This window comes from Lycium ferocissimum, chromosome 3, assembly GCF_029784015.1.
Source record: "Lycium ferocissimum isolate CSIRO_LF1 chromosome 3, AGI_CSIRO_Lferr_CH_V1, whole genome shotgun sequence".
NCBI lineage: Eukaryota > Viridiplantae > Streptophyta > Magnoliopsida > Solanales > Solanaceae > Lycium > Lycium ferocissimum.
The window spans coordinates 15,581,006-15,603,997 of record NC_081344.1 but is presented as its reverse complement, the minus strand read 5'-3'; the positions used below and the strand labels follow the sequence as shown (position 1 = coordinate 15,603,997).

Sequence of the window (22,992 nt, the reverse complement as noted above, 5' to 3'; positions counted from 1 at the left end):
CCAAGTTGGTTTAGGAGAAATTGTATACCTCCAATTATAGTTAAACAATTGGTTATGAAAACAAATCTTCCAAAAAGAATTTTGGTATGAGATGTGTTTTTAGTATGTAGCAGCACTTTTATACATCAAGCCAACAAGTTATAAAAAGTTCCCCTATCATAATTGCTTCAGGGTTTGGAACCAAATAATTCCCATCTGAAAATTTGAATGTGCAGTATATGATTTAATTGGTCACCACAATGCACAAAGATGGGTCCCCAAATAAGGTTAGGGGGAGGGATGATAAGCGGCTGGAAAATAAGGTATATGTAGTGAATTATCACTGGTACGATCCTCGTTGAAAAGACAATTCAAGTTAACTGCCAGACGCATTTACTGACCCAAAATGAATATTATATTCCAGCTGCAAATGCTCCAATTAGAGTTAAAGTCCTTGAAAGACACCGTCTATTGTGATAAACCAATCAGTTCCAAAAGTAAAACTCCTTGAAGAAGGAGAAAAGCAAATGATTAAAATGGTCATAATAATGAGACAAGTGTTATAAAAGAGCACTATGACATAATACTTCATAAAATCTTGGGAAAGGTTCAGGTACCTGAAAATAATGAAAAATGAAGAGATCTCGATAAATTATGTCGTATTGGAACTGATATCAAATGACCGTCGACGGTATCTTTGAAATAATGTAGCACTCAACGTTATAAATGGTGATGAGGATCTTGAATTCAAATCTGTCAAAGAATGTGGACAGATTAAATGATTGGTCAAATGAAATACGCTTGATTGATAATTTGACGGATCTCTTCACTAAAGCATTACCAACCTCGACATTTGAGAAGCTGGTATACAAGATTGGGATGTATCGTCTCCAAGAATTAAATGATGTTTTCATCAGGGGGAGTATAATACGCGGTGTACTCTTTTTCCCTTAGTCGAGGTTGTGTCCTACTGGGTTTTCCCGACAAGATTTTTAATGAGGCAGTTACCAATGCGTATTACAAGATCTGTGTACTTTTTTTTCCTTTACTAGGATTTTTTCCCACTGAATTTTTCCTAGTAAGGTTTTAATGAAGCATATTATTTATCAAGACATGGACATTTAAGGGGGAGTGTTATGAAATAATAAGTGTGGATGTCCACCACCCTAGAAATAAATCCCGACTTCCCCCATGATCTCAAAGGGTTATGTGATGTCTCCCACCTCCCCCATGATCTTCCCAACATTCTCATATGTTGAATGTCATATTTATGGCTACCCTTTTATATGCCTCTATGCACCACTATAAATAGAGGCATAGGAATCCATATTGTACGCACTTGAACAACAGTTGGAACAAATTTGGATGAATAAGAAATCTCTTCTCTCTTGTCTCCCCATTTCTATTGTTTTCATCCTTTAATTTGTTACTCTTATAGCTTAATTTTACAACATAGAGTTGATTTTTTCCCCCATTTTTTTGTTTCTTTTTTCTTGTTGAGCTTGTTTTGTTTTTGTTGGTGTTTTTAATCACGTGAACTATAAATATAATATTTAGTATAAATTAAAAACACACGAACTTAAGTTCCACCAAAACATTCTTATATGAGAATTTTTTAATATGAGACATCATCGTTTATTAACATGACAATTTATAAATAGGGAATCATTAATCAATTTGATTTTCGTGTAAACATGCCAATTGGGTTAAGCGCGTCGATAGTCATTTTTAGGGCTATTATTTAAAATGTATCTAAATTTGTAATGTATTTAAAATTTAATCAGATGGGATTTCAGACCCGCTTCTTTTCCGGGTTGCTTCTTCTTCTTCTTCTTCTTCTTCTCCTCCTCCTCCTCATCCTCCTCCTTCTCCTCCTCCTCTTCCTTCTGCTCCTCCTTTTTCTTCTTCTGCTCCTTGTCCTGCTCCTGCTCCTGCTCCTTCTCCTTCTCCTTCTCTTTCTCCTCCTCCTCCTCCTCTCCTGCTCCTTCTCCTTCTCCTCTTTCTTCTCTCCTCCTCCTTCTTCTTCTTCTTCTTCTTCTTCTTCTTCTTCTTCTTCGTCTCCTTCTTCCTCCTCTCCTTCCTCCTCTCCTTCTTCTTCTTCCTCTCCTTCTTCTTCTTCTTCTTCTTCTTCTTCTTCTTCTTCTTCTTCTTCTTCTTCTTCTTCTTCTTCTTCTTCTTCTTCTTCTTCTTCTTCTTCTCTTCTTCTTCTTCCTCTCCTTCTTCTTCTTCCTCTTCTTCTTCCTCTCCTTCTTCTCCTTCTTCGTCTTCTTCTCCTCCTTTTTATCTCCTCTTGTTGCACATTTATTGTTGTTACAATATCAAGAGCCGAAAGGTTTATTAAAATTTAATCTCAAAATTTATTAAAATTCAATATCATACATCAGTTAAAACTTGTAACTGCCTTGAGTATCCTAGGCTTTAACCATCAATCATACTAGACTCTCCGTCTTTAATGTAGGAAATTTATGAGTGTTTTTTGTATTTATGAAAATCACTATGTCATGTAGTATAAAGGAAATTGTAACGACCCGTTTGGTTGTTATAGTTTTTTCGGCATTTCTTCCCCTTCCGAGCTTGGTTAGCTTATCTTTGACCCGAGGGGACCATTGACACATTTTTTGAGGTGTCTAGATTTGATTCGGACAAATTTTTGTGAAATTTGGGCTATCAGCAAAAAAAGAGTTGACTCAAAGTTGACTTTTGGGTAAACGGACCTTTTTCGAAAATCTGTCGATTCCGAGAGGTCCAGATGGTCGTTTAGAACTTGTATGTATATCTGGTTCGGCTCTTAATGCAGTCGGCTGCATTTTAGGACGTGGGGGTTGGGACGTTGGTAATGAGGTATCGGGGGTTGATTCGGTCAATGAGACCACCGTTGGAAATTTTGAGACTACGAGTGCGTTCATAGCGTGTTTTATATAGGTCTGTGTATGTGGTTTGTGAGCAGATGGCCTCGAGAGTGGTTCAGGATCTCGGTTGAGACTTAGGAAAATATTTGGGTTCTGGTATCTGGCGGACCGTCCCGAAGGCCTGTGATGGCGCTGGGGGGTGGCGCTATTGCGACCTCGATGCCGCTGTGGCGCTGTCGGGCCTGTTATTTCATTAAGTGTGTGTTAAATAAGCCCTTAATCTATCATTTATTCCCATTACAAAAATTGAGCTCTTGGGGACTGTTTTAGAAGAATCTTGGAGAAAACTCTTAGTGGTAAGTCTTGCTAACCTCTTTACTAATTCCTTGTTCCTAATCATCATAGATTCCTCTTTTCTTAGTAGTTCCTTAGTAATGGAAGATAAAAGTGGAGTTAATGAATATTCTATCTAGGCTTATTAATGATGAAATTGATTGGGATTTTCCTAGATTATGATGTAACTAGGTTTGTTAATCATACATCTTCCCTTATTAGTGTTGAATCATTGAATCAAAGAGTTAGGGTTTATACCCAAAATTGAGAGTTTTGCTTGAAAATCGAAATAAGGTGAATCCTTGAGTTGAATTAGCAATTAGTTGTTGGGCTTTGATCACCTAGTGTTTAATTTGATATTTTACCCCTGAGTTTCCTGTTTTGACCTTGTGGGCCCCGTTTTCCCAAATTCTAGGGTTGGTTTTGACCTAAATTGAATGATAGCAATATTAGTATCAATCCTCATGATTTCGAATATGCCTAGACTTCTTTGATCTTGAGGCTTAGCAGAAGGGCAAGGCAAACGAGTGATTGTGGTGTTTGCAGTTCGGCCATCCAGGTAGGTTATGGCTTACCCTTGGTGAAACTTCGTGTAGCGAAGCATATATTTAGATTATATTATCGGAGAAAGCATGTAAACCTTCGGGTATGAAGTTGGGTTAGATATTGCCTTGGGTTGGGCCCTGTTGCGTGATTGGGGCTAGCTACCCCGTTGTGTTGTGACTTGATTATTCTATTATGTTGGCTTGATGCCATGTGTTATTAGTAGATAATGGGAATTGTTGTTACATTTTGATTGTGATATGATGGTACCTTACTTTGACATTGATATGAGGATAGAGTTCTGTAAGACCTGTGTAGTTGTTGATGATATTGTTAGCGTACCTATGTTGGTACTTGTGGCACTGATATATTATTAGCGTACCTATGTTGGTACTTGTGATATTGAGCTGATTCTTGATGTTGAAACATGCATTGCACTCATTCTCATTCTTCATTATATCTTTGTTGGTACTTGGTGAAACATTGTGATGAGCTTGGTTCGGTTTTTAAAAGAGAGTGATGTGAGAGTCCGATATCCAATGTTAGTCCCGGAATCATGGATTGAGTGAGTACATGACTTCTCGGGTCCCCTAGGGTGGTGCCGGTGAGAACCCCCATGGGCAAAGATTTGGGTCTCGTTTGTCTGTTGGGCAAAGATCCGGGACGAGTGGCACTTAGACTTTGCGAGTCACCTTGGGTTGTGCTACCGAGACGTCGATACCTCTGTCCGGAGTACATGTGTACACTGCATTGCATTGCACTGGCATTCATACATCATTGCATTGCAATGCATCTTGGCTTATATTGTGATGGTCCGGTGTTGCACTTGTGTTGTTTGATTTTCGGATTGAATATATATTGAGACTTGCCATACTTGGGTTTAGACGCTTCGACCTAGGTGGTGACGGATACTTGACTCTGATTGTGTTTGATTTATACTTGTTGATTTATCTATCTATCCTGTTTTATTGTCTGAATTATGTTACCTATACTTAGTCGGTCGATGATACCTACCATTACTATGGTTTTGTACTGACCTGCACTTGCTGCATTCCTTTATGAATGCGAGTTCCGGAGGTTAGAGTGACTCTTCCATCTCCGTGGGCGATAGTCACCATCAGCATAGCATCGAGTGTCCAGGGTGAGCACGAGTTGTTCGCTGCCTTAAAGACTCCTCCTATTATCATGTCTTACTTTTCTATTCCGAGACATAGACAGATTGATGTATTATTATATTATTCCAGACTTGTATATTTTCATTAGATGCTCTTGTATGGCTTAGACCAGACCCTGGGGGTATTTTCCTTATTTCCGCACTATTTCTATTATATATTATTGTGAGACTTACGTAATTATTCTTTTCCGCTTGATTGATTTATTTATTTATTTATGTCTTTACTTATCTTTGGGTTGAGGGTTCGCTTACCAAAGTGGGAAAGGTAAGTGCCCGCACGACTTAGTCGAAATGGATCGTGACAGAAAATTTCCCCTTGTTACTAAATTCAAGGAAGCAAATGGAGAATCAACATAAATCTTATTGTAAGGACTTATTTTAATGGGTTGTACTTTAGAATTTTAGGTTTGAAGTTAGGCTTACTTTAAATGTTTGTACGAACGTCTTCAAACTTTAATTGGGAGGTCTGAATTTGAGAAGTGGTCAAGCCTAACCTGAGATTTGAGCATCTATAATTCGGACTGCTATTCAAACTTGAGACCTCAGGTTTGGACTTTGATTATAAAATGATTAAAATTTAAATACTTGATAAATCTCAACAATATTTGCAATAGAGGTCATTCAAATGGCTATTTGTGCATTCCCCCCAACTTAAAAAGGCTTGGATCATTATTTTGCAGGCAATCTGTTACATCGGGCATTTTCATACGTTAAGTACGTCGTAAGTCAATTTACTTGAGCTTGAAATGATATCATCTTTGAAATTTTATAAAGTAAGTTAATCATGATACTTTGGAGGTTACAAAAGATTTAAGATCAGGATCAGCAAGTACCAAGAAGGTTGGAAGGTTTAGAAGTTAAATGAATGGAAGAAAATAAGCTTCATCTAAAGTCGGCAAGATTGGGAATGTTATAACCCGTACTTTTAGGGTAAGACTAGGAGTGCTTAACATGCTAATAAGGTCGTTTCATGAGGTATTTGAATCGTATAATAATCTTATGTTAATTTTTGAAGTCAGGCGAGTTGTCAAATGGAAGTTGACAAAAGTCGTCACAAGTTACGTTCATAAGTTTGCTGAAATTTGGGTCAAATGTCCTTTGAACTTTTCTCCCAATATACTTGGAGTTACAGGGTGATCCACCCACCAAATTGAAGGTCTATGAGTCTAAGTTACAACGCATTAAATTCTTCGTCGATACAACGTCAGAGTAGAGAGATATTCGCGTTTTCGTGAGACTGCTCAAGCAGCTCCCTTTGAGACCCACATAGCTAGTGGCCGACTTAACTTTTTATAAAATGAACTGAGGGCTCATTTCTCATCATTTTATGCTCAAACTTCGTCCCCACACCCCTTACAAACCCTTTTAGCAGTTCATAAATATCTAAAGGCGAAACCAAGTGTTTATACCCAAGTTCAACACCAAAAGTTAGCGGAAGGTAAGGATGACTCTTGTATGAAGTTATTATGGTGTTGAGGGTGATTTCAGATGACTTGGATATCAAGTTGTTCTTGCTGTATAAGGTAAGTAAATCGTGTTCTTGGTTGTGCTTAAGTTTATCTAAGTATATTTAAGTGAGTTGAAGAAGAAGAAGCCATAAAACTACATGAAGGTTGCTTTTGTTGTTGTTACGAAATTGTTGGACTATTTCCTTGTTGATGGATATAAGGCTGTAAAATTTCATGAATATGTTGGTTATCATGCTAATTATGTTGTCATGTTGAAGTCAAGATAAAAGAGGGGTATAAGGGCTTAAATGGGTTTCAATCCAAGCTTACCGCTCGTCGTGTTGAATAATGGTATTGTTAATGATGTTATTGATGTTGTTCTGGTCGTTGTTGTGGTGGTTTGGGATCGAAAGAAGTGACAGTTATAGGGGAAATGTTGTCTGAATCCCTATGGACCAGTTGTTAGCTTAGAAATGAAAATAAGTCATTTCATGATATTTACCAAAGGTTCTATTAACCTTATTGTAGATCACAAGGCTTCGGAGGATATACGTTGAGTTGTTAAGTGAACGAAGAAGGCTAAACTATTCCTTCTTTTGGCATGTTCCAAGTAAACGAAATGTAAGCAGATGTTTTATCAATATGACTCCATTCATGTTAAGCTAAAGATGTTCTTGACTCTTGTTTATCCCAGGTTGGGATTACTTTCATGTCATAAAGATTTATCCTTCATGTCTATTGTGATCCTTCTTGCGCTGATAATGTTACACATGATTGCTTGATAGTACATAACGATAATCAGAGGTGTAACGACCTAACGTCACTCCGACAGGTTCAGAAATGTATTCTTATGAGCCTCATGCATTATATATGTATGAATAGGTGATTAAATGACATTGTATATGCATATAAAGTATCTATAAAGACATGGTTATGGTACTCTTATCTTACCACCGAGCTACGGCCGGTTGGACAGTTATGTATCCCTATTTACCATTGAGCTACGGCTAGTTGGCAGTTATGTATTTACGACCGAGATACGGTCGGGCAGTTATGTATTTACGACCGAACTATGTTCGGTCGAGCAGTCATATATTTACCACCGAGCTACGACCGGTCGGACAGTTATGTATTTACCACCGAGCTACTGCCGATCGGGTAGTTACCACTGATCAGTTGGGCAGTCGAGTAGTTAGAGTTACGACATGGATATAGTCTCATAGAGTGACATTATAGATAAGTATGATCATTGTGCATATCATGGCCCTCAGTGGCACTTCAGAGGTTCAAGTTGACTCGTATCTCTCTCCTTTATGATGTCTTACTATTATGTTTCATTTCCTCTTTACATACTCGGTACATTATTCCTACTGACGTCCCTTTTCCTGGGGATTCATGCCACGCGCAGATCAGACAGACTGGTAGAGGATCCTCCACGGTAGGCTGTCTCCAGATATCCACTTTTGTTGGTGAGCTTCATTTCCTACCGGAGCTTTACCGAGTCAGGGTTATGTATATGTTATTTTGTCTTATGGGTATGTCAGGGGCCTTGTCCCGACTTATGTATGAGGACCATGTTTCTTTAGAGGCTTTGCAGATTGTGTCCTGTGCGTAGTTATGGTTATGTTAGACTTGTGGGTCCTATTTAGTAGTTGGTCTATCACGACGGCGTCATCTGCCCGAATATACGTATATATCCTTTTGGATTGTCTTTCATCAGTTAAGGTTTTATATTCCCTTTATGGATGTTCATTAATGTGACCTTATCGGCTTATGATAAGTCTAACGATAATGGATAGTAAAGCATGTTGACGCTCGGCTGAGTAAGACATTGGGTGCCGGTCGTGACCCTTCAATTTGGGTCGTGACACAATTCATGCAATATGACCGAAGAGGAATGCCAGAGTTTTTGAGAAAGTGGAAAGGACTATCAACATCATGGTTAAGAAGATAGCTTGTGCATGCCATGCCAGAGCTTCTGTCTAAACTAGAAATTTAGCGCTACATTTATCTTTCGAAGTGGCTTCCCTCCCTAAGAGGTGACTGCAGTTCAATTTCCTTCTTTTGTAATAGGATCAAGGAATTTATCCTTTCATTTTCTAATTGTCAGCAAGATGTGATGTAGCTTGGCTAAAGTTATGTATTTCTCACTTGGTGCTTAATAAACAAGTTAGTTATCAAAAAAAAAAAAAAAAAAAAAAGGAAAGCCAAAAAGGTACTATCTTTTGTTCGTTTTAAACATTATTTTAGTCATTTAAATTTGGTTCAAAATAAGTATCGCTTTAAAAAAATCAAGAAGTATTTTATTTTCAAGTCTACGCGTGCTCCAATAAAGGATCTAAGTAAAGTATGAGGATATAAGATAATTTGAGATATAAGTAAAGGGTTTCTAAGTCAAGTTTCTCTTGTATATGTGCTACTCTATTAAATAATTTTACTAACGGGTGTATCAGAATCTTAAACAACATTTAAAATGAAAAGAAGATATTAGAAACGTAAAAACCTAACCCAAGCCAACACTTTGCTCATTTGTATTCTAAATAAAGTTTTTGATATATTATACAAATTGTTTTTGATTTGCTTGAGTGATTGGGCTGAATCTTGATGGTTTTGTGCATGTTTCCCATCAAATTGAAGGTAGAATCTAGATAAAGTTTAAGTATGAAACTAATAAAAATGTGATAGATTAGGAAGATTTAGCACCTCAAAGTTCCAGTTCAGGGGACAGCGTAAACTAGACATAGTTTAAGGATGAAACTAATAAAAATGTAATAGTTTAAGATGGGGGGTTTAGCACCTGAAAGTTGTAGTTTGGGGGGGCGGTAATATCAACTAGGCATAATTTAAGTATGAAACTAATAAAAATGTGATAGTTTAAGGGGGTTTAGCACCTGAAAGTTATAGCTCAGGGAGGTAATCTAAACTAGTCATAGTCTAAGTATGACACTAATAAAAACGTGATAGATTAGGAGCAGAGGCGGATTTAGAATTTGGAGGTTGCGGGTGCCACACTGGACAACTTGATCAACTTTTGATTTTAGTTCGGTTTATTCGTCTTTTACTGTTTATATAGACAACTTGATCAAATAAAAAATTATAATAATTGCGACAACAATGGCGCAAAAGAATAAACTTGCAAATGAGATTAATAAATAATTGAAGCTAGGCAACAATAATTAATGGATTAGTTAAAAGCTGGTCAAAAGAAATTAGGGAAAAAGAAGGAAAAACAATCTACTGTATATTAACATGTGTTATCTGTGTGATCGACAAAATAAAAAACTAAAAATATGCTGCTGGCCAGGTTCGAACACTTGTTGACAGGGAGGCACCTTCCACTCGGTGCCACTGACATTTGTTACTTTGGGTGGCAAATATACTATTTATACTATTTCTTATATATACACACATACATTTATAAACTTTCGACCAAAGCTTGCGGGTGGCGTGACATCCCCACGGACCTTAATAGATCCGCTCCTGAGTAGTAGTGTTTAACACCTGAAAGTTATAATTCAGGGAGGTAACGTAAACTAGGCATAATTTTGATCACCTAAAGAATCTTGAGTGTACAGTACAAGAAAATGAATGGAAATGGGAGGATAATACAAATGGGGAAAGTGGGTCCGCATCATAGTGACAATCAAGAGACATGTGGGCTCTTCAATTTTGTTAATTAAAGCGATAAGGGTGGACTTCAAAGTCAAGTTTTCCCAGTTTTTTTCTACTACCTATTTCAATATTCCTCTGCCATCTTCAAACTTTAGTTTCAACGCGCATTTGTACTTTGAATTTATCAACATGGAACGGGAAAACATTCAGATTCATTGCTCCATTTCCTTAGGAAAATATTTGGATGTAAATTCATTGCTTAAATTGAATATCATTTCTTTCTATCTCACTTCTTTTATGGAATTGATTTTATTCGCGCATTTGTAGGTATCCTGAAGCAAGTCATTTTTTTTTTGTTGTTTTGTTTTCACTGATAATTGCAACACAATTAGATGGAGTACTAACTAATCAAAAAAATTAGTTGATTATTGAAACACTGCTAAAATTACTCAAAAAGACAAGCAATTTCAACCAAAATAAACTTATAATTTAGGTTATGACTCATAAATCACAAGAATTTAACATATTTTTATGGATTTAACTTATATATATAAATACTGAAAACATATTTTTAGGTAACATATACTATATAGACGTTTATAGTTTTGTTTTATTTTACAAGTTACTAATGTCACGTTTGTATGTACAGTTAAATGTAATATTATTTAGGAAAAAGTACATAAATTGCCGACTAAGGGTGTGTTCGGCATGGAGGAAAATATTTTTTGCAAAATGTTTTTCAATTTTCTCATGTTTGTTTAATTAAAAAATTTGAAAAATATTTTCTTTAGGAAACAAGTTAAAAATGGGGAAAATGAGCTTACACAATAAAAGTAGGGAAAACAAGTCTAGTGCGGTCTACCAACCACCCTACCACCACCCAACCCACCCCAAAACCTCAACCACTCCCACCACCCCAACCCCGCCCCACCACCACCCACAACCCCCACCCGGCGACCAAACACCCTCCCCACACCCCGACCAAAAAAAATTGTTTTGAAAAAGAATTTTGAATTATTTTTTGATTTTTTTTGCACCCACACCCCAACTACCAAATCCCAACCACTCCTGCAACCCACGCATCACCCAATCCACGCACAACTACTTCCACACCCCAACCCCACCCCCACCCCCACCCCATGACCTAACACCCTCCCCCCCCAAAAAAAATTTGTTTTGAAAAAAGGTTTGGATTTTTTTTTTTTTTTTTGCACCACCCACCCCCAACCACCAAACCCCAACCACTCTGCGTCAAATGCGATCACCCAACCTACCCCAACTACTTTGCACCCCAACCCCACACACCCCACCCCACCCCACCCCACGACCCAACACCCCTCCCCCCACCCCTCCAAAAATTAATTTTGTTTTGAAAAAAAAGTTTTGAATTTTTTTTTTTTTTTTGGTTTTTTGCACCAGTCACCCCCAACTACCAAATCCCAACCACTCCTGCAACCCATGCACCCACCCACTAACCACTCCGCGACTCGTACATTAACCCTCCCCCCCCCCAATTTTTTTTTTAAATTCTTCTAGATTTTTCTACACCAACACATCATCACCACCCTCCCCCCCCCCCCCCACGATCGCCCCAAATTTTTTCTTTAAAAGTTTCTTTTTTTATTTTTTCACCCCCCCACCCCCCGCCCCCCCCCTTCCCCGACACCCCACCACCCCTCCAAAAAAATTAATTTTTTTAATGTTTTGAAAAATTTTCTTTTTTGATTCTCTACACTTACCCCTCGCACGCACCCCCCACTCCCTCCCGAATTTTTTACTTCCTATTTAATTTTATCTTTATTAAAAATTTATAAAAATTAAAATTTGCGTGGTTAAAAATTACTTTAAGATTTTTGGAGGGGGTGATGGGGTGTCGGGAGGGGGGGGGGGGGGTTGTGGTGGTGTAGAAAACTCGAAAGGAAAATTAAAAACTTCAAAAAAAAAAAAAAATTGGGTAGTGGGGAGGGTGGGTGGGGGGGGTTGGTGTGGTATGGGTCCGCGCGGGGGGTGGGGGTGGGGAGATGTGGTGATTTAGAAAATCCGAAAAAAAAAAAAAAAAAACTTCAAATGTCTTTTTTGGGGGGGGGGGGGGTGGGTGGGGTGGGGGGGGGGGATGTTGGTGTGGTATGGGGAGTTGGGGTTGGGGTGTAGTTGACGGGGCTTGAATGAGTATTTTTCGGAAAATGTTTTCTACCAACCATACAAACATGAGAAAATAAGTAAGAAATTTACTTTTTTTCCACTACCCAAACGAACATGAGAAAATAAGTAAGAAATTTACTTTTTTTTCGCTACCCAAACGAACATAAGAAAATAAGTAGAAATTCACTTGTTTTTCAATAACACATTTTCCTCCATACCGAACACCCCCTAAAAGTAAAATAATTACCCGAATTTGCCCCTACACACACTAATTACGTAGCTACCCCCGCGCCGCAAAAGAATTACCCGGATACCACCTCTTTTGCATATCTGCAAGCCTGCCGCAGCACATGTGCATAAGTGGCCTTTTTTTTTTTGGGTCATTTTATAGCTTTGTGTTTTATGTTTGAATTGAGAATTATATTTCTTTATTTTGTTTTCTTTAATTTTTTGTATTTTGTTTTTATATTATTTTTTCTCTTTTTGTGTTACTTGTTAAGAATAAAAATAAAATATAAAGATAAAAAAAATTGCTAACTATTATTAGACTAATAAAAATATAGAAAAATTAAATAATTAGATTACGCTAAAAAACAATTAAGAAAAAAATTAAAGTTACTAGCTTATTTATTAAAATCTAAATTATAAACAAATATTTTTATAATTTTTTCTCTCTTGCAAATGAAACAAAACTTAAATCTAATTTTTTTTTTTTTTTTTTGTGATTTGTTTTAAAAAATAATTGTTGAAAATGATCTAAAATGAAAAAATTAAAATTAAGCTTAAACTCTTTTTCTATCCTTTTTCTCAACATGTGGTATACCATGGAGGATTGAGGAATGTCATTTGAAGGAATGAAGCAGTCCTCCATGATATCATTTCAGTATATGCATATATCATGATGGTATCACGAAGAACTCTCTTTGAATGACTAAAGCAGTCCTTCATGATATCATCTCAGTATATGCATATATCATGATGGTATCATGAAGAACTCTCTTTGAATGACTGAAGCAGTCCTTCATGATACCATTTTAGTAAATGTTATTACCATGATGGTATAATGTAGGACTGTTGAAGAGTGTCTCTTTGAAGGACTGCAACAATCTTGCATGATACCATCTCAGTATATGGTATATACCATGATGGTATCATGCAAGAGTGCTGACACGTGTGAAGGACTAAAGAAGAGTCCTCCATGATACCATCTCAGTATAATTTTTATACCCATGATTGTATCATGGAGGGCTGGAGACCGTTTCATTCAAGGACTACAGCAGTCCTTTATGATACCATCTGAGTATATGGTATATGCCCTGATGGTATCATGTAGAACTCTCTTTGAATGACTAAAGCAGTTCTTCATGATACCATCATGGTATATGCAGTTCTTCATGATACCATCTCAATATATGGTATATACCATGATGGTATTATGCAAGACTGCTGATACAGGTGAAGGATTCAAGACGTTCTCCATGATACCATCTCAGTATATGATATCTACTGTGTGGGCATCATAGAGGACTGAATAATGTTGGAATGAATCTGTCATCTATGATACCCTATTAGCATATGATATATACCAAGTTGGTATCATAGAGGTTTGAGTGTCTTTCTTGAAGGAATGAACTGCCAGTTCTCTATGATACCATTTCAGTATATGATATACTATGTGGGTATCATAGAGGACTGATGAGTGTTTTTCTTGAAGAAATGAACCAAACCTCTATGATACCCTATATGTATATGATATATACTGTGTGGACATCATAAAGAACTGAGTAATGTTGGAATGAATCTGTCCTCTATGATACCCTATCAGTATATGATATATACATAGCTGGTATCATAGAGGTTTGTGTGTCTTTCTTGAAGGAATGAACTGCCTGTCCTCTATGATACCATGTCCGTATATGATATACCATGTGGGTATTATAGAGGACCGAATGTTTTCTTGAAGGAATGAACTGGCAGTCCCCTATGATAACCTCTAAGTATATGATATACCACGTGGGTATCATAGAGGACTGAATGTTTTCTTTGAAGGAATGAACTGACAGTCCCCTATAATATCCTCTCAGTATATGATATACCTTGTCGGTATCATAGATGACTGAGTAGTATTTTATTTTTATATAAAAAAGAAGCAAAAAGGTGTGTAGAATTAGATTATAAAAAAAAACAGAGAATAAAAAAAATGATTTTAAATAAATGAATGAAATTAGAAAAGGAGAAAAAAATTATTGAATTATAAAAATATATTTTATATTAATTTAGATTTTAATAAATATATTAGTGATTAGTATCCTTCTTAATTACTTCTTGTTATAGTCTAATCAATTAATTTTTCTATATTTTTATTAGTCTAAAAATAGTTACTTAGTATGTTTATCTTTATTTTAGAAAGTGAAACAAAAAGACAAAAGAAAAAGGACGAAATTAATAAAATGTTAAAGTAACAAAAAAAATATCGAATAAAGAAATAAAAAAAAAAAAAGCAACAAAATAAAGCACCGTATGAATTGTCAGAGGAAAAAGTAAAGCCTTGCACGTAAAAAGACAACAAAATGTAGCGCTCATATCATGATGATGTCAGCGCGAAAACGAGAAAGAAAAATAAGGGCATACGAGTAAATATTTTGGGGGCATCAAAATTAACAGAGGCACGAGTGCGTAAATAATTTGTTTTCAAGGGGCATTCACGTTCTTTCCCCTATTTTTCAAGTGATCGAAAAACTTTATTTTGTGCCTGGGGTTTTTGTTTTTCTTATTTCACAAATTGGTGAACTTAAGTATACAAACTTTATGTTGTGTTTGGAACATGTCTTTATGTCTAGACTGTGTTGTGTTTTTTATATATTTCTAGGAGGTTTAATGTGATTGCTCATAACCTAGCAAAATTTGTAATTTCTTCGTTACACGATTTTTCTTGGGAAGTAATATTTCCAAGTTGAATTGTAAATGATGTTGTACGCTCATTTGGACATATCATATCCTTGATGAATTAATATATGAAGTTTTTCTGTTGAAAAAAGAAAAGTATACAAACTTTCGGTCCACATAAACAAAAAGAAACCACACACGACTTGTGTCAAAACACAAAATATTTTTAAAAAAAATAATAGATACAGTAATAGGTCAGTAGTATGACCGATTCAAACTAAGGAAGTATTGGTCACAGTTGATCGAAAATCTTGACCTTGACAGTTGCTAATGAATGTTGAAACTGCTCAAAGATTCTAAGTATTTTCAGATACTATTGGCAGAAACACTACCATCTTGCGTGGTCGTTTGCTATTTGATTCAGTTATTTTTAAATTTCGATTTCAATAATTTGGGGATCTGAAAGTATATATCAAATATGAAATTTTCAAAGTGCAGTCCGTACGGTGAAACTTTGGTAGGTAAATCTCCATTCGATTCGGTAATTCGATTTTCGCTAATTTATGCTCACCCCCAAAATTAAGCAGTTAAACAAAAACCTGATGGAGAAAATTGATGCATGTCAGTGTCCAGAATATGCCCCACAGGCATGACAGCAGTGCCCATAAACGCGTCATTCTAAGTCTTGAGGAAAGACTCGAAGACTTGAAACTTTTCCTCGCTAGTCTTTCTTGTAACAAAAACTACTACTATTCTTCTTTCTGTTATAAATATATCCCTTCGTGTGATACGTCTTACTAAACTTTTCAGTACTCATCAGTCATCATTAACTTGATAAACAAAATTAAATCAAGAAAGGTGATCAATCATCGGAAATGGAAGAACTGCCAGGCTTCCGCTTTCACCCGACTGAAGAAGAGCTTCTTGAATTTTACCTCAGAAATAAGGTCCTCGGTAAAAAATTGCGCTGCGATGTAATTGGTCTTCTCAACATTTACAGTCATGATCCTTGGGACCTTCCAGGTATATATATTACCTTCATATTTTATGGAATAAAGTTGATTTCTCATATGGCCTGGTCTGTTAGCTAATTGCTACTATCTCAGAAAGTCACTCAAGAAAAAAAGTAACTTTCTGAGATAATAACTATTAGTTGAGTGACCATATAAGAAATCTGACCCAAAAAAATTCCCAACATACTCCGACATTTAACTTGAGTGCTAAAACAAATGTCCATAAATGATTTTGTGACACTTATAGTAACTCTGTTATGTGGTTAATGAATTGAGCAGGGCTGGCGACTATTGGGGAGAGAGAATGGTACTTTTTTGTGCCAAGAGATAGAAAACATAGCAGTGGAGGGAGGCCAAACAGGACTACACAAAAGGGATTTTGGAAGGCAACTGGTTCCGATAAAAAGATTTTTGGTTCATCACATCCAAAGAATTTAATTGGCCTCAAGAAGACACTAGTTTTCTATACTGGCAGAGCACCTCGAGGCTCTAAGACAGATTGGGTCATGAATGAGTTTCGCTTGCCTGATACTCTCTCGTCACCTCAGGTACTCCATACTTCAGTATAATCTCTCTCTGTTTCATTTTATATGACAGTTCTTGAATAAGCAGAGTTCAAGAAAGGAAAAATGAAAAAAAGATCTTTGACATATATCAATTTGAACTCAGTAGGTTTGGCTTGGATCATGCATGTTTTAAAAAAAAAATCACTAAATTAGTACAAATGACAGATTTCGAACCCAGTAAATTGGATGGGATATGATAGAATTTCGAGTCTGAACCAAAAAAATTCAAATTCTGAATCCGTCTTTGCCAATATTTCTCTTAAAACTTGTAATTTTGAACATAACGTGAACATTACTATAGTTTATAAAAGCATTTTATTAATAAATACAGTTAAAAGTTAAAAGGTAAAGTGTTTATAAATATAAAAAGATATCATGCAGTTTTGAACTGACTAAAATGAAAAATGCATGTATATAACATGGAACATAGAGTTAACTACTATTTTCACTCACAAATTGTCTAAGTTATCATATTGAAGATACTGAATTCACAATTGTAAATGCAGGACATAGTGTTGTGCAAAATATACAGAAAAGCAACCTCTTTGAAGGTGTTAGAACAGAGAGCTGCAATTGAAGAGGAAATGAAGACCACAAAACACGTACATGGCTCTCCTAGTTCGATAAGCCATCCCCTGGACGCCGTGTCATTTTGCAATGAACATCATGAACTAATGGCGGCGCCAATAACTGATCAGAGCCCCAAATTCCTTATGTCAATCGCTAAGGATGAAGTAGAAGACGATATCTTATCAATTACTGAGAACAACCAGTACCAAGTTTCAGTAATGCCAAAATTACTGAATGGTAAAGATAACCTGGCTGATTTGCAAGTCCCCAAATTCAGCATGGACTTTAGTCAAGACCCTGTTTGGATGCAGCTGCGTAGTCCTTGGCTTGACAATTTTAGTCTGACACCTTCAGCCTTTGTGCGTAACTTTTAGGCAAATCAGTCAGTAATTAGTTCTTAATCTTGTCTCAGGAATATTCTTAGACCAATCTCCCACTTCCCTGGGATTTTTTCAAGAATAATAGTGCTATGCTCACTGCCACCACCTAACCAGCTGACCACCTAAGAGGTGTTCATAGAATCGTTAATGGTCCCATAAGTAGTATAGCAACTGCCTTGCTTTTTTTTTTTTTTTTCCTCTTTACCTTTTTTTCCCAAGAAGTGGTTTGATGTCTTGGCTGATAACTCTGTGTATCGACAAATGTGTTGTGTTTGGATTGGACAAAGTGTCCATTTGTAACAGAAACTCGAGCGTTAATGTAAATTTTCAAATGGTAAATTCTAATTTGTAAACTGGCGATTGTTACAATTCACTACTACTCCTATATTATTCAGTCCCTACCAGGACATCCGATAAGCTGTATTGGCATAAATTTGTAACGTTGGCGTTTGGATATGCGGTTTGAAAACATGATTTGAAACCATGAGATGAAACGAGCGTTTGGACATGTATTTCATTTCATGGTTTCAAACCATGGTTTCAAAAATATTAAATATAAATTTGACCTATAAGTTTATATTTTGTAAAAAAGACTCATAAATTGTTAGATATTTTTAACAATTACTCCCACCAACCATTTACTAACCTCATTAACTTCCACCAACCTTTATTTATGTCTATCAATCTCATTACTATTCATGTTAAATTTTCATTTTTATTGAACTAAAGTTTGATCAATTGATGTTGTATTTTTTAGAAAATCCTTCTAGTAGCGTATTAATTTTATAATGTACTATGACTTGCTCATTTGGTAAGATTGTATAAGAATTAGGAATGTTTTGATAGTTTTCACAACTTGTGGGGTTTTTATGTCTATAAAAGAAAATACAACTTAAGATATTCAAATTGCATGTCCAAACATGATTTCAAACCATGTTCAAACGGCTCCTTAGGAATGTGAAAAAATACGTTATTAACTTTCATATTTAAATCTAATAAAGAAGAAACAGTAATATTAGTAAGTATGGGTGTTCATGGGTCGGTTTGGATGGGTTTTGGGTTAAAACCAAAACCAAAACCAAACCAATCTAGTCGGTTTTTAAAATTATTAAAACCAAACCAAACCAAACATAATACATATCGATCGGTTTGGTTGTAGTCGGTTTGGGCCGGTTTTTCGGTTTTTAAGAAAATTAACGGTATTTCTCTCTTTCATGTTTTTTTCTTACAATTAGGAGAGAATTTTCTATCATTTTCCAACTTATAATCCGTTATTACCCTTTTATTGTGGTAGCTATAGTTTCTTGCACTATGGAGAAAACGTCTTAGGATTTATGATTTTAATTAAGTGAATAAAGTTTATAAGAAATACAAAAAATAAATCTAGGTAAATCTCATACAGTTGTTTCTTTGAATAAATGAGTTTGAATTTATGGATTTCTTTTTTTAAATCGGCTTAAGGTATAAAGTTCATTAGCCTATTAGAGATAAATAAAATTTTGCTTAAAAAGTATATAAATTATTTAAAAGTATTTATAAAAATTAATATATTGTATATATATAATTATAAAAATTATGTATAAAATTTGCCGGTTCGGTTTGATTTTTTCTTCGGTTTGCTTTTAATAAAATCAAAACCAAACCAAATATTATCGGTTTTTAAAAAATCAAAACCAAGCCAAACCTAACCCAAGTAAATATCGATTTATTTAATCGGTTTGATTTTGATTTTCGGTTTGGATCGATTTTTAACCAAACCGTGAACACCCCTACTAGTAAGTATACTTATTTATGAATGAGGCAATGACAAGAGACTCCATAGCTGGACCATATAGTCTCCCGGTTCCCGGGATGTATACTTGTGATGGGCTTAGTTTGCTAGTACGCGAGGATCAACTCATGGGCGGATTTGCAGAAATGGAATTTTTCGGTGCAACCATTTAAATTTTGACCTCATTAAAAAAAGTAATTCATGGCCAGTATTTCATAGAAAAATTCTAAAGAATCGTCAAGATTTTAAATTGACGGTCAAAACTTGTCTTGTCACAATAATTGCTAGGATTTCTGGCCAAATTTTAATGAATCGCCAGCATTTGGCCACAAATCGTAGCGACTTTCAAATTGAAGGCAAAACTTGTTTTGTTATAGATCCAGAAAAATCACTAGGATTTGTGATCAAATCTTTGACCGATCGCCAGAATTATGACTATAAATTCTAATAAATTGCCAGAATTGGCCATCAAATCTTGACGGGTCGCTATAACATGTTGTGTAAAAGTTTCTTCAACACTTTTTTGCTTCAAAATTGGCTCGAATCAACTCCAAATTTTGATATACAACCTTCTAATACCAACTTAATTAATTTTCAATGGTTAAATTTAACCTAAAGTTTCGAAGTTCAACAGACCCGTTTTGTGTTCTTAAAAAGTAATATTCAAGCTTAACAAAATCACATAGTAGTATTCTTCAAGTTTCTCCAATCAAACTACTCCAAATCATTAAGGATAGTGTTTAGCCTAAAATTTGATTATTAGGTCAATCAATTGAATTCGGTTGAATGACGTCACCATTAACGTATAGTTCTAATAGTGTTAATATTTGATAATGAGAAAAAAGCAATAACTAGATATATAACACAGAGAGAGAGAGAGAGAGAGAGAGAGTCCTATTGATTCTCATGGATCAAAAGATGAATGTTATCGAAGAGCAATGATGAACAATTGTGTTTATAGAGAACAATCATAATATAATGAGTCATCAAGTGAAAAGTCAGATAGTACAATCGTGGGGGAAGTAAGGACTTTATAGGGTAACAAACAATAACTACTTTTCTTGATCTCAGCCCATTTTGGCCCTTGCATATCTAAGACCGCAGGTGTTAATGGTATCAAATGTAATTTTTGGAATCTCGGAGCTTAGCCGTTGATACGCCAAAATTACGCCTTAAATATCAGGAGTAAGCGGTTGTTGTAAAATATAGAACCCAACAAGGTTGGGGTCGAATCCCACAGAGAATATAGTGAAGAAATATGCTTATCAAGTGTAACGCTCGACTATTAGTCTATATTTCAAGGGCGAGGGAAATATAATAGTAATTGATTTGATGTTTGTTTACTAATAACTAAAAGGTGTTGTTATAAGATGTAAACTATTGGAGAAAGGGACTAAGGTTGCGGTTCCAATGGAAAGTAATGCGAGTGGTATCAATTCAACCTCTTTAAATGTCTAGATGCGATTAACGATGGGTTACTTAATTTTATCGAAATTCTTTCGACCAAATTGATAAATATCATTACTAAGCTTTCTCAAGCCTTAGAATGTGGACAGAGTAAACACCCAATATGCTACAAGTTAGCCATCCTATCTCTAGCTCAGGCTATTAGATGGGTTTAATGACCCAAATCCTTGCTATCTAACCCTTTTCCTAACTTCCACCTTCTTTCTCAAGCAAAGCGAAAGTACTTAGGCACAAATGATGTTTGCAACCATCAAGAGACGTTAAAACATGAAGAGTTGATAGAATGCATCATTAACATATAAATGAGGTATAAATATGAAACTCAATCACATAACTAACACATTTGTGTCACAACTTAGCTAATGGGTTTAGCTAAACATTTGCATTAAGTAAGAGACAAAGATAAATAATGTAGCCATAATGCTTACAAAACTTTTTGGAAGAAAGCCACAAAATAAAGTGCAAGATTCCTCTTTAAAGCTCCAACAACCAATAATAAATGTTTCCTTCACAAAAAGACAATAATAAGTGCAGAGAATCTCTTTTTCAGAACCCTAGGAGGGTATTTATATCCACCAAAAACGTGCATAAAGTTTAGACAAAAATAACCCTGTAGACGCAACATGCGTCTCGCATGTTGTGTCGCAAGACAAACATGCGAGATGCGAAGCATCTTCAGACTCGCATGTTATGCTCTTGACTTGAGCTTCAGATTTCGGACACGGTTTAGTTAACACTGTAGTATCGCAAGTTTAACATGCGAGTCGCATGTTGGTCTCGCAAATTGCGCAACCTTTCATCTCTCTTCTTCAGTGGCCTGTCATGCTATGCGGTGCAATTGTGGATCCGCAGGCATGACATGCTGTTCTCATGTTGGGCAAAGTGTGTCCTTGGCCTATTTTGCCTCATTTTGCTCCGTTATGCTTTCCGAATATTTTTCCCTACAAAGTGACAAAAACATGCTAAAAGTAAAACCAAGAGTGCTTGAAGAGTCACAAAAGCCTAAGGAACAAGTATCGAATGTGCCGTAATTCCGCGGCTCATCAGCCGTTATCAAAGTTATATCTGTCTAGACACTCTGAACCTTCTCAGAAAAATTATTCGAGATCTCTATGGTTCAGCACTAATGAGGCATATCCATATAACAACTCTCGGATGGTCTGCCTAATAGGGGGCTTAATCGGCATTTTTCCAATTCAACACTCGATTGTGGTCCTCTTTACACTTGTCATGTATTTGGTCAAATATTTCTTGCTTTTCGGTATATTTTCACCAACATAAATATATAATGACATTTTTTTCCCTTGAAATTTCCTAGGTTTCACCGTTCGAATTACTAGATGAGTTACTCCCTTCGTTCTATTTTACTTGGTCCTTGAACTAAAAATGGATTTTATTTGTTTATTTTAGCAAATCAAAAGATAATTATTATTTTCTTTCAATATTACACTTATCGTTAAATAACTAAATAAAGTAACAGTCACAAATTTAGATTCTCAAAGTATGATTAATAAGGATCATTTAGTAAAATAAATTTTCAATAAATACTTCCTCCGTTCACTTTTACTTGTCCAATATTCTAAAAATAGATTTTCACTTTTACTTGTCACTTTTAGCATATCAAGAAAAGACAATTTATTTTTTCCTGTTTTATCCAGAGTATTAATTACTCACTTCAAATCATTTTTCAAATCCAATAAAAATATGCATCAATTAATATGGGTACATTGGTAAATTATGTACTCAATTTATTATTTTTTAAACAGTGTGAAAAGTCCAAAGTGGACAAGTAAAAATGAACGAAAGGAGTATATTCTTAAGTTGAGTGTAAAGTCAACAAGGGTCAAGTAAAATGAAACGAAGCAAATATTTTATTAAGACGACAGAAAAATTACAACGAAGGGGGAATATTGGACAGCCTAAATTTTTCACAATGAGAATATCCATGCATGACATAGTGCGAATAATAAAAGGACAAAAACAAACAATTTCTCCAAAAGCGTTCGTCTTTTACTAATTCACTGGGTCCAACCTCATTGCAATTTGCAAATGGGTTCTTTCCTTTAATATATACCGAATCTTTAATTCTATAATCCATTCATGTAAATAAAAATATCTACAGCCAAGCGGATGGGTGAACTAAAATTTCTCCTTAGCATAACGTGGGCTCCCCCGCGAGTGCATGTTGCACTAGCACAAGAAATACAATAAAAAAATCTCAAAATTGTGTACTATACAAGTATGAAGTATGAGTATGTA

At 35.6% G+C, this 22,992-nt stretch overlaps 1 protein-coding gene and 1 long non-coding RNA gene across 2 annotated transcripts; one reads left to right on the top strand and one right to left on the bottom strand.

Annotated features, from left to right (window-relative positions):
* Window positions 1-15,737: 15,737 nt before the first annotated feature.
* Window positions 15,738-17,848, top strand: LOC132049860 (NAC domain-containing protein 6). The gene is made up of 3 exons (XM_059440821.1): window positions 15,738-15,989; window positions 16,259-16,527; window positions 17,052-17,848. The coding sequence occupies exons 1-3, from the start codon at window positions 15,842-15,844 to the stop codon at window positions 17,487-17,489; spliced, it is 855 nt and encodes a 284-aa protein (XP_059296804.1). The 5' UTR covers window positions 15,738-15,841; the 3' UTR covers window positions 17,490-17,848.
* LOC132049861 (uncharacterized) lies at window positions 16,673-17,091 on the bottom strand. The gene is made up of 2 exons (XR_009413163.1): window positions 16,972-17,091; window positions 16,673-16,933 (listed from the first exon to the last, which is right to left on the bottom strand). It is a non-coding gene; the product is annotated as an uncharacterized LOC132049861 (long non-coding RNA).
* Window positions 17,849-22,992: the final 5,144 nt, after the last annotated feature.

Coding starts and splice junctions, on each gene's coding strand:
- LOC132049860 (XM_059440821.1), top strand. CDS start 15,842: ATGGAAGAACTGCCAGGCTTCCGCTTTCACCCGACTGAAGAAGAGCTT. Junction 15,990..16,258: donor TGATCCTTGGGACCTTCCAG/GTATATATATTA, acceptor TGAATTGAGCAG/GGCTGGCGACTATTGGGGAG. Junction 16,528..17,051: donor ATACTCTCTCGTCACCTCAG/GTACTCCATACT, acceptor TTGTAAATGCAG/GACATAGTGTTGTGCAAAAT.